Here is a 15,339-nt window from a genome sequence, read left to right on the forward strand (position 1 = left end):
ATTCTTTATAATTAACAGGCTGATGGACAGATTTACCGAGGACACACATGCTGTATTTATCAGCGGATCAGTGCATGGACGGACAGTGCAGAATCCCCATATAAAAAGCGAATTTTACATAAATTAGAATACAGTTTACTTACTACTTCCCCCTCGGTTTGTGGGCTTGTTTTCTTCTTTGAGGCCCTGAAAGAACTCGTGCTGCACCGTTGTTGAGGTGTTATTCTTTTTAAATTTCAGATTTCTGACAGAGCCAAATCTTTCACAGGTGTTAGAAATAAAAATGAAAGGAGAAAAAAAAGTGTTTTGTCAGACATCAGCTTTCTGTTAAGCCTTTTTGTTTGTGGATCTAGACGATGCAAAAAAATGTGCAGCTGCTAAAAGGTAACATAATAGAAAAATGAAGGCTGACAAACCATTCAGTGTAAAAGAGACGCTTGAGAGTTTGCAGTGACACATCATGAAGCGTTTCAGAACTGCTTAATTTTTGCAGCTTGATATGCCAACCCTAATTAAATGCACAGATTTCAGAGTTGAGAAAAGCTATAAAGGGGTCATATCCATGTATCCATATACCATGTTACTGATGCACAATGAGGGGGAAAGCATCTCTCAAAGTGCAGCAGATAGAGTTCTACCTCGTATGCTCCACTGTGATCACCAGCAGACAGCGCTGCCTGAAGATCGGCCGCTGAAGTCTGCAAAGAAATTGGCAGGAAATTAGCGGGATCCTTAAATGTCCAATAGAACAATTAATGATGCATCCATGTATGAGTCATGTCAGGTTATCTGTATTATCATTTTAAAGGGACATTTCACCCCGAAATACCTGATATCCATGACTCTGGATAGATAAGCAGCCCTGCAGGAAACAGGAAAAATATGAGTGTTTGATTTTTGACTGTGAAACCAGAGAATTAGCATTATTAGAAGTTAGGTCATGTTCATTGGGATTTACACGAGCCTTGTGTTTATACTTTAATCTGTGAAAAATGCATAGGCAAGTTGTAATGTAAACATGGATGTGAAACTTCAGCTTATGTCAGGAGGCTAAATATTTTTGTTGGAGGACCAGATTTGGCCCACGGGCCGCTATTTACCGACCATCGATGTTGGATCTCATCAGTCATAGTGACTAGCTGATTGAGAAAATATGTTTTCAGAGCCACCAGTTTGATTTTTCTCAGTGGTGAGTTTCCAGCACACATCTTGGATTGTGGGACTCTCTGTTACTCTCTGGTCGGTTTAGTTATTTTAGTGTAATTACTCTCACTGCCACTAGGGGGAGAGCAAAAATTCTGCATTGCACCTTTAATTTGTGCTGGCTAAATTAACTACGTCCGTTGTCAGATTTGTGGCGTAGATTGCCTGCTTTCAGGGCATGGGTCTGTTGTTATGTGAAGTCAGTGTGGGGGATTGAGACTCTGGACATGTTCTTCATTAAAGTGTGAAGCAGGGAATCCATGAAATGTTGCAGCTAAATGTCTCCTAAATGCTGCCTATCCTAAAGGCCAAGCACAACATGGCACTGAGGGTCATATTTTCAAAGGTTTCAGCTGACATACCAAAAGCTATGGGAATGGGCTTCAGCAAAAACAACAGAATACCAACTTTTATATCGAGATCACGCTCGAGCCGATTGTATGGAGATACTATCGGGGTCAAGTATGTGTTCATTACAAATGTTCTTCAATTAACGCTTAGGACACCTATCTGGTTTGATCATTTTGTGTTTATGTACATTGTGCTTCATTTTCAATACACCTTGGAAATTTCATTAAAAAGAAGAAGAGCTCGTACGGGTATCTGGCTTTTGATCCGCTGTTTGCTTTGGTTTCATGTAGACGGCCGTCTAATGATACTTAGCATTGTGCTAGTTGACTTTACTTTGAAATTACGACCTGGAACTGACTGGGCTAAAAGAGACTGAAGACAGGAAGAGCAGGGTGGAGTGAGTGCATGTTCACAGAGGAAAATAAATATATACACTCTCTAGGTTTATAGTTTTGTGTTAAGTTGAAACGTTTCTTCACCTTAAAGGTCCTTAGTTGCAGAAAGCAGCCTTCTGTCTTTTTTAAAAACCCATTAGAGTGTTTCATTTCCAACAGGAGGCCAGTAAGTACATCATTTTTTTTCTACCTTCTGTTTCAATGAAAGCTGAATGAACAGGGACAGAATTTGTGCCACACTGGCATTACTGCATTTTCTAAAAAGACGTAACACAGACCACTAAATTCAACAGGAGTCGTTTTAATAGTGGATGAGTCTTTCTCACTGGCACGTTTTGCCACTATTCATCATTTCACCTGTCTAGTACTCAGGGTAGGGCAACGTAGAACCTCTGCTGCCTCCTGTTTTTATTACAACTCTCCATTCACCGGTGTGATCTCCGACCTGCAGAGTCTGAGCCAACAGCAGACCTCTCCAGAGAATTTCAGGCAGCCATCCCCACAGGCCATGAGTGTTCCCGTCTCTGACAGACAGGAATGATAAGAGTCGCCAGGCAGCACGTTCCCAATCACTGTGCAGCCAGATCCCGCAGAACAATACAAGGTCACACTTCCTCGTCTGTTCGTTTCTTCCCAGGAGAATCTTTGACATTGCACATATGGCCGCTATTCTCTGCAGGTTAAATGTGATGCTGGCCAAAAAAAGTCAAAGTAAAGTAAAAGCTGTACCCAGCTCACCCAGAGTAAACGGCAAGATTCTCACGATCTGTTTCACTAATGGTCTGATTAGTGAAAAAGGACACACTGACAGAGATAACACCAGTGACCTGTCTGCTGTATTCATGTTCTCCAATTTGCCGTCTTCCTCCCTTTTCGCCTGTCTGCTTCCAAGAGTTGTTTATCTGACAAATTGTGCCCTCGGACATGTCGAGAAGCCCAAACATTTCTTAGCCGTCAGTCAGGCTGACGAAGAGTCGAGCGGAGAGGTTGACAGTTGGCAGGCTTGTGTGAAGTATGCGGAGAGTGAAAGTACTCCTTGTCAGCACGCAGCAAGGTGTTTCCCATCACACGCAAATAGGAGGCCTGTGTGCATCTGAGAATTAAAGGTGTCTGTGTCTGCCGAACAGAGGCTCAGCAGACAGCTGTCACCCGCTGTGGTGTTATCAGAGATGTTGTCTGCCCTTCTCCTATTTATTTTAGGTGACTACTGACTGATGGATTTAGTGTAAAAGTAAAATAAAGAAAAAGGTTTGGAAGTTTTATTTATGTAGAGAACTACTTCAACAAGACTCCACTAGAAACTGGTACCGAGATTATGCCCAGGGCTCAAAAATGAAAGTTAAAATATGTTCACTATCCAAGAGGAAAAGTCACAGCTATGCCATTGTCAGACTCGGCATGCTAGCCCGCTAGCTGTGCATTGTACCATGGTGAAATTGCCCTTTGTACTACAAGGTGGTCTGGTGAGTCAGTGTAGCATCTTGTCTGGATAGTGGTCTGGATAGCTTCTTGCTGAGCTCCTGCTTCCTCACACGGTGCAATCTAGGCCCCTGATTATGGACAAACTGTGTAGAGGGTACCTGCTGCCGCTTGCACAGATCATGTAGCTGGTATCCCACTGGTTGGTTGTTGGATGATTTCTATAGTTGACGGAAACTTTCGTTGTACTGAGTGCAGATGCCAATTGGCTTACTAGACCATCTTGTGGTAGATTGTGCCACAACCAGATGGCTACAACGCAATATATAGAGCATAACTGTGGGTTTTTTTCAGGTCTTGTAAACATTATTAACCTGGAAGTCGGAAATGTAGACCAGACAGTGTGTCAAAGACAAATGGCTCCAGCATCATTTCTCTGTACTGTTGGACCGTGCGTGGTTGTGTCGACTCTTCTTTCCTCCCGTCCCTCCCCCTTACTTCTCTCCCCTCTTATGTGTATGGAGCCTGTGAGTCGTCCAGGCTGTGATGATGATGCTGGTCTCCATAACTCAGCGGACAAGCAGCCAATGACATCATAATTCACCATGGATATGTGTGGGGTGTAGAGTGAGAGAGGGGGGGGGGTCAGAAAGTGACACCTCTGGTCACTGTGACACACTATCTGTCTCACTCGCAAAGTTTGTGCTGTGAGTCAGATCTAATTGCGGTCACACGTGTGTATTGTAGCTGTAATCCAGAGACCTGCACCCTGAGACCTTCATGTTTCCCCCTTTGTTATGATCATTCTTGAGTACTAGACTCACTCGGCTAAATACAGAAAGGCGGCCTGGACAAAGACAAGCTGTTTGTATTGAATTTGATCCATTTTAGAGTAAAAACTGTATTCATACATTGGAAAACTACTGATTCTTGCCCTTGTTGGAATGATACTGCTGTCATTTCAACAGAGCAAATCCATAGATGGCATTCTGTGCTAACACTGTGGACACAGTGACCGTACACAGTGTGAGCTTCACAGAATATGGGAGCATTTTGTGTCTAAAAGCTGTCGGTGCTGCAATGAAATAAAGCTCGGTGGGGTGTAAAAGCTCAAACAAAAATCTTTGGATCCTGTAAAGAGAAGAAGCATGATGCATTGACTGTTTGAAGCTAGTACTAGACACCAGTAGATAAGTTCAGCCTTTTCCTAACTCCAAAAGTCGTACTGTCTCTAAAATGCAAGCGCAAGTGATGCTGTCACTGCTTTCTATTGTTCACAAAGAGATTGTGGAGCAACAACAAGATTCGGAAAGAGTATTTTCCTCCCAAAGACATTGGATAGCAAATTATTTTGGTGCTTCCATGACTCCATGTGGAAAAAGCAGGTGCACCCTCCATACCGCACTCTATACAATACCATCAACATCACAAATACACCCACAGCTGACTGGATAAAGACTGTTTAATGTCAAAGGAAGCAGTCTGAGGAAATGCAAAAAGGGGAGGTTTGCATGAAAACTTTGGAAAGTCTCTAAGTAATTTGGCTAACTTGGACTGCTAAGGCTTCAGATTAGTTACAGCTGATCTGCAGGAACCAGGAGGAAGACCTCCTCTGCAGGAAACACCGTCTGAAAGATTTTTTCAGCCTAACTAACTCTAGTCAAGCTATCAAGCTTTACAAGCTTCATGTTATGATCCACTCCACAGCCTGCGTGTTAAAATGAGTGGGCTGTGTTTAAGTTTTATTTGTATCTTCCGCTTCCTCCCTTACCCTCAGTGTCGGCCGCTCATCACCACTCAAAACCTATAGCCTCCCTCCAGGGCATAAAGACTGCCATAGCCAATGAGGTAAATGCAATAGTCTTTCCACAGTTCCTGATCCTGTTAGCTGAGTTTATACTATTACTTTCATTTATGACACTTTCCAAACCCACAGAGCCTGGAAAGGTGTGCTGGGGTTAACACACACGCACACACAGATAGGGGAAAAAAGACAACACACATGTAGACCCTTTCATTACACTAGAACAACATTTGATCATGACCCACTGAGCGTCCCTGGGGTGTGAAAAGCAAGCAGGGCCTTGTAGCTGTTGGTGCCCCTTTGTTGATTCAGCTTTTGGAATCGGGCAAGGAAGAAAGAAAGGTTTGTGCGACCGAATTACCTATCTCAGGAAAAAATAATAAAAAAGGCAACGTACCGAATCAAAGGGTTAGCAGTGACGATAGCATAATTTCTTACTGACAAGTCGCATAAGTCAGGCCTCTCAACATCCCCCAGAGTGGAGATAGCACATGCATGCCGTGTGTTTGGTTTGAACGTGGAATGGCAGAAAATGTCACCCCTGATGAATGCTCCGTGGCGCTGATAAGACGCACATGCACACACATATGACACATGTGCACACGGTCAGATAAACACACACAAACTCCTATAAATAAGTCTTCGGTTCTGGAGGGTCAAGTGGAGTCCAGCCCAGTGAGATACCAGCTCTGTACCCACGGATCAGTCTGTGGCAATCCCACTGTCTGCTCTCTATCTGTCAAACAACTCAAATGCTGTTCCCAGATCAGCTGGACTTCTGTCACACTGTCTTTTTTTTTATTCCCCTGCACAAACCTGACCTGATATCAGCGTCTTGGACCAGCATGTTTTACTCATTGGGGTTGTGGGGAGGACGCGGCGGTTGGGGCTGGGTCATACCAACAAAAACATGGCTCCAGGCAGTTCTCAATGAGAGAAAGAATGTGCCGGCTGACAGGCCATTTCAGCCAGGCCGTTTGAGAAGTGCTGGACCAGCTCTGGAGATCCAGATAAATATTTGTACTTTTCTTTTATGTCCTCTACAAGAACTTGTAATGATGCTGTGGTGGGTTTGCATCACTGTCAATGTCATGTGATGCAAACGCTAGATCTAGGGTGGCATTTCTCCACTAAAGGAAAAACATTGGACAGGACGGGCTAACATGGAAACTAAAGAGTGATGGACGTGCTTATTGTTGTAATAAAATGAATGTTAAAGCAAACAAACGGAAAAAATTACAAAAGCACTGATACATAATTTTGTTCCATGAGTCACCATGGCAACAGCAAGCATGTTCATAACTCACTTAAGAGTCCTCTGTCCTTCTTGATGTCTCAGGGCCAACGTAGATTTTGTGCAACGCCGCTAATCAACTTCACAAATTTTGACTTTTATAAAGAGGAATTAGTTTCTCTTTATAACCCCTGTCAAGCACGATGAAAGACGTTTTCTTGGCACAGATTATAGTGCCTTTCATCTGGCCCGTTAGTCACGGACATACACATTAACAACAACAAAGTAGTCTTTGAGTTATTAAATTTCTGATAGTGAAGTTTCAGGAATACCACATAAAGCCAGCGCATAGCCCTTGGTAATAGGCAGGAGTTAGAGTAAAGCTGTGGTGATGCAGGCTGTGCAACACCCCCCCCCTCCCCCTCCCCCTCCTCACCCCTCCTCACCCGCGCTGCCGTGGCCGCTCGCCAGAGTTTGCAGACTTAACAGCGGAGGCAAAGTCTATTGCTGAAATCTAAACAACCACAAAAACACAAAACAGTATCTCCCTTTGGTGTTTTTGGTTTTTTTTGCATGAAGTGGAGACAATCTATGCCCCTCGCACTCTTGTTGTGTTTTGGGATTCCATTCCGATTGGTTGCAGCGCCCGATGTCTCTCAAACATGTTGACATTTCCAACCTGGCGGCAGACGTGCGCCGCTCAGACCCCGCGGAGACCCGAAGGAGAGAACGCAGAGTGAAGGTGACCGAGCCACGGACCAGATAAAGATGGAGAGAGAACAGAGGGGAGACAGGAGGGGGGAGGCTGCTGGCTCGGGCTCGTCTTTCTGTCACTTCTGGTTTGGATTCGGCCCGCTCCCACTGGAACTTCTTCATTATAAACCGCAGCTCAGAGGCGGAGGGGGAAATGCTGAACCTGACTCCACGTCTGGCTCCGTCTGCGTCTGATTCCTTCTTTCCCACCCTGCTTCACCTCTCGCAATATGTTTCTGTCTCCTCCAATCTCATTCTTTCTTCATGCCCTCTTCTGTCTTTCCTCTCTCTGTTTGCCTTCTGCTATCTCTTCTTTTCTCTCTCTCGTTTTTAGTCGGCCACTTTGTGTCGTGAGAAACCCCTCTGTTTCCTGATAAGGCTGATTGGGTGCTGATAATGGACTGAATCAGGCTCTCAAGTCTCTTTGTTTACTAATCCAGCTGCCATCATCTAACCTCGTTTCACCCTGCTGGCTTTTCATTTTGTTTCTTTACAGTGGAGCAGAATGATAAATGATAGCTTATAAAACATGCCTTCAACTTCATTTTAACACTGATGCAAAATGAGTCCTATAAGTCCCTCCTACATGTATGGTGACTGTAAATTCAACCTCACTAGTAAAGGATCTTTCTGCAGCATTGTGATTGGTTGTTTAAATGTCAGTGTTTACCTGAGAGCCAACCAACATGCAGACAAAGGAGCGCTGCTATCTGAGACAGAGCAGCACGACAGCACTCAGACTGATACAATACAGCTGCTGCTGCTGCTGGGACCACAGAGGCGCTCTATCTACGCCTTAAAGGTAGGGTAGGAGATTTTAAAACTCAGTTAGAGTCAGCTAGATTTGGAAAGTAAACACACGGCCCTTTCTCTCGGAGCTCACCCCGAAGCCACGTCTCCCAATCACATGGACGCGCATTACCTGAAGAGGAGCTGCGGTCTGTGACTTCGGCCATCATGCATGTACCTCTCTGGTGCACGCAGAGCAGGAAGAGAGTGACAACCAGCCAATACTCCGCGCAGGGTCCACCCGGAGGATTGGCTGATGTTTTTAGCGTTTTATAGCTTCCACAGATGATTCATATTCTTTGTTTTTATGCGAAACTGCCGAACTAATCGGTTGCTATCGGATTGTAAAGAGAAGTTACACTAATTTAACAAAAAGTGCATCAGAATGAAATCTCCTACCCTACCTTACCCTAAGCTGTCCATCCTCTTATCTCCCATCCTTACAGTGCCGTCCTGTTGCCTCTTCCCACCCTACCACACACCTCTAACATGCCCACATCCTTACCCACATCTCAGTCGCATCCCTTTGTTCCAGTACACCACAACAACACAACACCACCTATATTCTCTACTCACACCTCAATAACCAGCACACAAGCATAATAACATAATGTTACATAATATGGTATAGGAGTACAGTAAAAACCACAAACAGCTAAAGAGTGTGGCTTGTAAAGGTTTGTGGAGAGAGCCACACCAGAAGAGGGAGTTAATTCTTTGATCAATAACACACCTCAGGTCACCATGACAGTTTGGGCTTGAACATACACATGACACATATGACATCTTGACTTGACTGGTAGATTTTATTTTACTGGGAGAAAAACCAAACTGACTGAAAAATGTGACCTTCAAATAGCCGCCATCATGCTCAACACTTCGTGAGTAGCTTGACACAAATTGGCAAACAGTTTTGAGGCTTCTTCTGTTACGACACAGACACTGTAAACTACTCCCTTTAAAATGATCCTTATTTATTACCAGGACATTTACAAGTTTGTGTTGCAACAGATATCCGTCACAATAGAAACCATTAAAGAAACGCCCCCAGAGTTAAAACATGACGGGGGCAACGAGGAGGCACGGGCCAAAGCCAAAAAAATGCGTAATCCGTGTCAAAACTGACAAAGACAAATAAACATGTGGGACTGAAACCAAACCACTGAAAATAATAGCGAGGAGAACTATCTGACTTTTGACACCATTGTGTAGTAATGTTCAGAATAGGCAAGGAAGTATGGCGCTGGCTGTAGTCATGTTGTTTGCCAAGCACAGTGAGGTCTGATCCAAGGTTACACAAGGGGGGGGAGCATAAAGGATCAATCATGGAGAACAACACTAGAGAGCTGGGACAACCTGTGGTTACCTCACAAGTGTAGGTAGTGGGATAGAGCCGCTGAATGTGGACTCTATTGGTCATCTTGGTAGTTAAAAAGTGGTGGATGTGAGAAGTTTACTTTATTGAATGTCTGTTTTAACTGGAATCTTGAACTTTCCCAAAACCTAGCCAAGTATTTCTGATGCCTAAACAGTGACTGAAGCGAAAAGTAATGTCTGCCATCTGTGTGCCCCTCCTGTCTGTGTGCGAGGTGATTTGGCAAACTGTGCCTCAGGATTATTTAATGATGTCCAAGCATATACTTCTGTGGTATATTTAAACCAAATTTGCTGATTACCAAGAACCAATCATGCAGTTTTGGGGCATCGTGGGACCGGGGAGGGGGGGGGGAGTCCAGGCAGGTAATTACCCTTGTTTGGCACAAAGTGCTTTGAAGGCTCGCCCCCCCCCCCCTGCTTCCGCACCCTTCCTGCTGGCGTCCATCACCGAAGGGTTGGATGAGATAAAAGTTTTCTTTCTTTCAGTATAACAGCTGCCACATGCAGTCCCCACAGTGTCAAGCCCCATGTGCCATTCAGCTACAGTGGTCATTGTTAGTCCAGCACACTTCCGCTTGTGACACACTCTCTCAGGGCAAGTGGCTGAGGGGGACAGCTGGATTCCACAGATGGTATTTAAAATACGTGACGACTGCTCCTGTTGGCAACACAGTTCCCTTCCTACATATAGTAACAATGATTCATCACTTAACTGGAACTGACGGGAATGTCCATGTGACAGTCTTGTTTAAAAACAGTCTCCATAATACCCGCCTGAGTCTTAATTTTACGATATTTTGTGTAGTTTGGCCCTTTTTAGTGAGCCACATCTGCTTTATCTAAAACACAAGAAATCACCCAAAATACTAACAGTAATTTTTTGATCTAGATGTCTGCACAGTTGGCCAATAAACACGTTCTGTTGTGTTATGGAATGTGAGTTTCAGACACTCAAGCTGCACACTTATTGTACAGTCTATCATATACACAAAATGTACTATAAGCTATGTCTGATCTTTGTCTTTTCATCACACATACACAGACACACACGTGCGGCTCCAGACAGTTCAGATGAGACTTGTCACGTCCGTTGACATAGGGCCCAATTAAAGGGGAGGATTAAGCCAGGGCTGGGTGACCTCCTCAGGAATCTGTCCGAAACGCTGTGTGTACACTGTCAAACCCTCTGACAGACCTTCCCTTTAAGCACTTTCACCTGCTAATTAAGACTGTTGTGTGTGTCTGTGTGTGTGTGTGTGTCTGTGTGTGTATACACGTGCACCTGTGTGTCTGTTCATTCAACGCACACTCGAGACAAATGCACCCGTGAATGTCAAGAATAGATTTGCAGCCCTAGAAGCTTCTATGTAAATATTTGACTTGAGTATATTGTATGGGTTTTTGGAACTTGGTCCAGCACACGTCAGAGCGCAGGCTAACAACAAACAGATAGGGCGTATCATTTGTTACAATGAATTATTACATGTTTTAGTGTGCGCATCTCACTGGTGTGTGTAGAGGCTCCTCGGCAACAAAAGCCAAGCAGTGTTTATAGTGTGAAGAGATTAAAATGGATAGCTGGTCAGGCAGGAGCAGTCAGCTGTTGCTGGTCAGAGCTCCCAGTGTCTGATTAGCACTGTGTCGTTCTACACAGCGTGGAAAGACCTTTTTTTTATATTTTTGGTATTCTTTGTATTTGGGCAGGGTTGGAATAATAACTTCCAAGGCAAAGTCTAGTTGGACATGGGCATATAATTGGGGATATATATATATATATATATATATATATATATATATATATATACACTAAACAGGAGCAAAGAAGAGCAAAAATAGCTTTGTGAGACAAAATAAACGTTGCATAATCAAGAGAAAATAATGGTCAGGCACTACAAAACACTATATGACCTTAAACACTGAATCAGAATCAGAATCAGAATCAGAATCATGTTTATTGCCATGTAAGTGAAGGGGGTTCACATTACTAGGAATTTGCCTTGGTGATTGGTGCATACAAAGAACAAATGACAATTAACATGCAATAAGATAAAAACTAAGATAAAATTAAGTAAATAAACTAAACTAAAGTAATATTGTAATATTTATTCTAAAATTGAGGTAGGTAGGTATCTTTTTTCAACATTTTTATCCAAAAAATATCTGGCTTTAAGTGGGAAAGGCAACAATTCACTGGAAAAAAAAGTGATTTCTAATGTGTCCATGCACACAACACTTTACCCATTCATAAAAAAGGCACATATATACATACACAATGACAGTGGGTTGTTTCTTTTTCTTCTATAGAGCTGTGGAGTAATGAATCTCTGCAGGTTTGTCACTTTAAAAGACTCACGCTGTCATTTGTTCCATTGTTGCCATAAGTGCTGCTCATTAAAGAAAACAATGACACTTCTTACAAATTAAACTATCACAGACTGTGTGCTGTCAGTCCTCGGAGCCACGGGAGAGTCAGGTGATCAATGTCTGTACTTCAACATAGAAAAATGTTCACTATTGCAACTTCAAGAGGACCGGCAGTGTAGCTTTCTCTAAATCACTATTAAAGAAACGAGTTTGACATCCCTGCTGTCTACAGCTCAGACTTAATTCTTTTCAACTCTAGGTAAAAATTAGCTCACTTAAAAAAACAAGTTCAGCTTCCTTGGTCCTGAACCAACTAAAATAATCTAATAAAAATGGTGCTTGACTTTTTTTTTTTTTACAATCTTGGACAAGAGAAATTAAGAGTTTATCCTAAAACAAGGTGTGATTTTCCTGAGCTGGCCTTTGTGCAGTGTCAGGACAGGAAGTCAGACCGCTCCAGGGACACGTACTGTATTTCACTGCTCAGCCTCCCCACATTCTCAGCTGTAATCACTGAACCCTTTAATCTGGGTTTAGTGAGACGGTAGCTCTCTGGAACAGCGGACATCGCAGCGTTTGACACCTGCTGTCCAACTAAAACAAGGACACATAAGTGACATTCCCACAACATTTTTACATGTGCCAGATTTTTAGACAGATGGTTTTAATGTCGCATTCCACAAAGCGTTCAAATCGAAACCAATGAAACCCTCGATGTGTCCAGCTGACACCCTGTGCTGACAGACAGTTAGGAGTCTCTGTGCTGCAGTTGGCCCACGCTGCCCTCAGAGGAGAGAGAGCGGTCCTCTGAGCTTAGTTCAACTCAGACAAATGTCGAGCTGGTATGTGAGAGCTGGAGGAGGGGATCCCAGGCTGGAGGACATGCTGTGATGCTGCCAATAACATAACTGCCTACTGGTTGACTCATGTAACAAGAGAATGATGGTCATAAATGAATTGGCTCCTATAATTTTGCTTTATACTTTATTCCTGTGTATGTTCAGCTGTGGTATCTGATTTCATTTAACAGGTAACAAGATGATGGTGGACGATCTGGTACCAAAAGCATTAATAAGCCAAATGGCAACTCTGCATAGACATGTCAAAACCCGGCCCAGAGAGAAAGAAAGAGCAAAGTCTTAGAGCTTGGATCATTGCAGCAGTGTCTTGTATTTGTTGTTATGTTTGGTTTGATTGGTAACATTGGTTTTTGGCACGAGGTTAACAACCTGTGGAACATTTGAGATATGAGAAGAGAAGTGTTGAGTATTTATGGTCCGTCTATGAAGTCTAAGATGCTTAAGTTCTTTTGGCTGGAAATGAGATGTCTCGCTGCTCCTCCAAGCAGCACTAAAAGTGGAGAATACAGCTGATATGTGGGCCTTCATTGGATCTTTGTAAACCTCTGTTAATGTCCAGGACTTACCTGACTTTGTTCTTCGTTCTGTCTTTGTTCTTATCTGGCTAACGACTGTAACGACGGTAAATATGGTTACTGACTAGGGATGTCCCGATTACGTGATTTCAGACCTGATCGGAATCGGACGTTACCTCCCAATCAGGACTCGGATATATATTTATTAGGGCTGTCAAAGTTAACGCCTTCTGTGCAGGGTGGCTCTGTGTCTTGTAGTGTAGGGGTATGACAGTTGCTTTTGGCGCGAGAGGTCCTGGGTTCGAGACCTCGATGAGCTGCTGCGTGTCTGAAATCTCCCAGTGTGGCGGCACACACACACACACACACAAGTTTTGCTGCAATGAGTGCCTTTATAGAGAATGCTGAAAGTATCGGATCGGGACTCGGTATCGGCAGATACTCAAAATCAAATGACTCAGACTCGGACTCAAGGGCAAATAAACCTGATCGGGACATCCCTATTACTGACCCATTGTTTAGGGTGCGAATTTGGTTTTTCCAACTTGACACGGATGGCTTTTTGACTCCTCTTTTAAACCATCTGTCCATTTTATCTAATTGTTCGTAGTGGTGCCATGCATCTGTGGTTCTTTGGTTTTCTGATATACAGTAGAAATAACTTCAGTAAATGTTAGCGTAGCGGTAGGTTGTAAAACTTGTTGCCGTCGCTGCTTTTCCCACTCACTCCCCCCCGGCTGTACTGCTGCTCCACTATCTGCCTCTGAGTCGCTTGATCTTGATCTTTCTCTCTCTCCTCTCTAATGACAGTCAGTGCAGCTGATAGGCAGATATATTTACACTGGTGGCAAGGGAGGAAGAAGTCATCAGCCAAACCCTGTCCTGCCTCCGGGCTCTGACAGGCGGGGCTTGGAGGAAACTTTGGCTGGTTAGCCCCTCCCCGAGAAGGGCATATCTCTCAGTGCTGTCCCTGGCCCTGCTCAGAGCTCTCAGTTTGATGGGACCAAAGCCTCATCTGGCCTGCAGACTCACACACACTCACGCTCCCACATCAGCTACTGAGAGGGAGAGAGAGACAGCAGAGAAGGGGGAAGCAGCAGGCGGAGTGGACGGCTGCTGCTCATATGCACACAGGCTGAGAGGCACACAGACAGCCAGAGTGTGTGTTTTGGTTTTTCTTGTAGAAGTTTTCTTTTAAAGCTGTTGATGAGGCAGGCTCCATCTCCGCTCAGTCTGGGCTCCAGAGGTAGCCAGCGGGGTCGAAGTGTGTACCGGTTCTCGAGTGTGTGTGACTTTATTTTGCAACTTTTAAACACTGGAACTGTACTGTGAGCATTATGACTCTTCTGGGCTCTGAACACTCCATACTGATACGAAGCAAGTTCAGATCAGGTAAGTCCTACGACGATGACATGTTACCTCTTTTCTTTTGCGTGTTACAAACACTTTTCTGTGCACAGCTGCGTTTATTCTCCAAAGCCTTTGCAAACAGTTTTGTCTGCCAGCACTCGGCATTTAGAGTCAGTCCTGTGTACATTATGTCATTCATCTGTCTTCACGGATGAGTTGTGTTGACACTCAACGATGGTGCTCCTCGGCAACACCAGCCAAGTGACAGGTGTGTGTAATATACTGCTGGCATGTGATGGCACAGAGAATACCTGAGCGAGGCCGGCGTAAATCAGAAATCCTAAAAGTACCTAACAACGCTGCCTGTCGCGGTGTAATGGATTTACCTCTGGGCGTGTTCTTTGATGTTCGACCGCCTCCTCGTAAATGTACGACATGTGAGGCTGATGTCTCGGGCAGGTTAGTGCACTTGTTCTGTGCCAGCCACTAACCTGCTGCTGCTGCTGCTGCTGCCGCCGGTGAGGGAAGACAGCCACTTTTTCTTTCTCTGTGGCTCTGATAAAAAGAGATTAGAAACTGGAGAGGGGTCAAAGGTTATCTTAATATGGCTACATTGTAACCTGGTAGTGGTGGTGGTGTGTATGTGTGTGTGTATCAAAGAGAGCGAGGACTGATTTAACCCCTTCTTAACACACATCACATGTTGTGGCTTTGTATCCATCTATATCTCATGCACACACACACTCCATCTATATCTCATTCATACACACTTATATAGCTGCAGGTTGTGTGTTGTGCTCTGTGTGTGTGTAGTCTGAACAACACTGCCATCTCTCTGAAGAAAATGTAACTGATGGTGGCAGCAGCAGCTGGAACCTTGATATTCACGAAGTCCCACAAAAAGGCAGCAGCTCCCACGGCTGCA

The 15,339-nt window shown here is 44.1% G+C and overlaps 1 protein-coding gene across 8 annotated transcripts in view; it reads left to right on the forward strand.

Moving 5' to 3' along the window:
• myocd (myocardin) overlaps window positions 1–15,339 on the forward strand; it is an 87,974-nt gene that overhangs the window by 58,248 nt on the left and 14,387 nt on the right. For 2 of the 8 annotated variants that reach the window (XM_028408189.1, XM_028408191.1), the window contains exon 1: window positions 14,063–14,456. The exons of the other annotated variants lie outside the window; for them this stretch is intronic. In XM_028408189.1, coding sequence (XP_028263990.1) covers window positions 14,402–14,456 — 55 coding nt within the window. In that variant the 5' untranslated portion in view covers window positions 14,063–14,401. Of the gene's footprint in view, window positions 1–14,062; window positions 14,457–15,339 lie in introns of those variants that run through there. 8 annotated transcript variants of the gene reach the window in all.

This window comes from Parambassis ranga, chromosome 6 (genome assembly GCF_900634625.1).
Source record: "Parambassis ranga chromosome 6, fParRan2.1, whole genome shotgun sequence".
In the NCBI taxonomy this organism is placed as follows: Eukaryota; Metazoa; Chordata; class Actinopteri; family Ambassidae; genus Parambassis; species Parambassis ranga.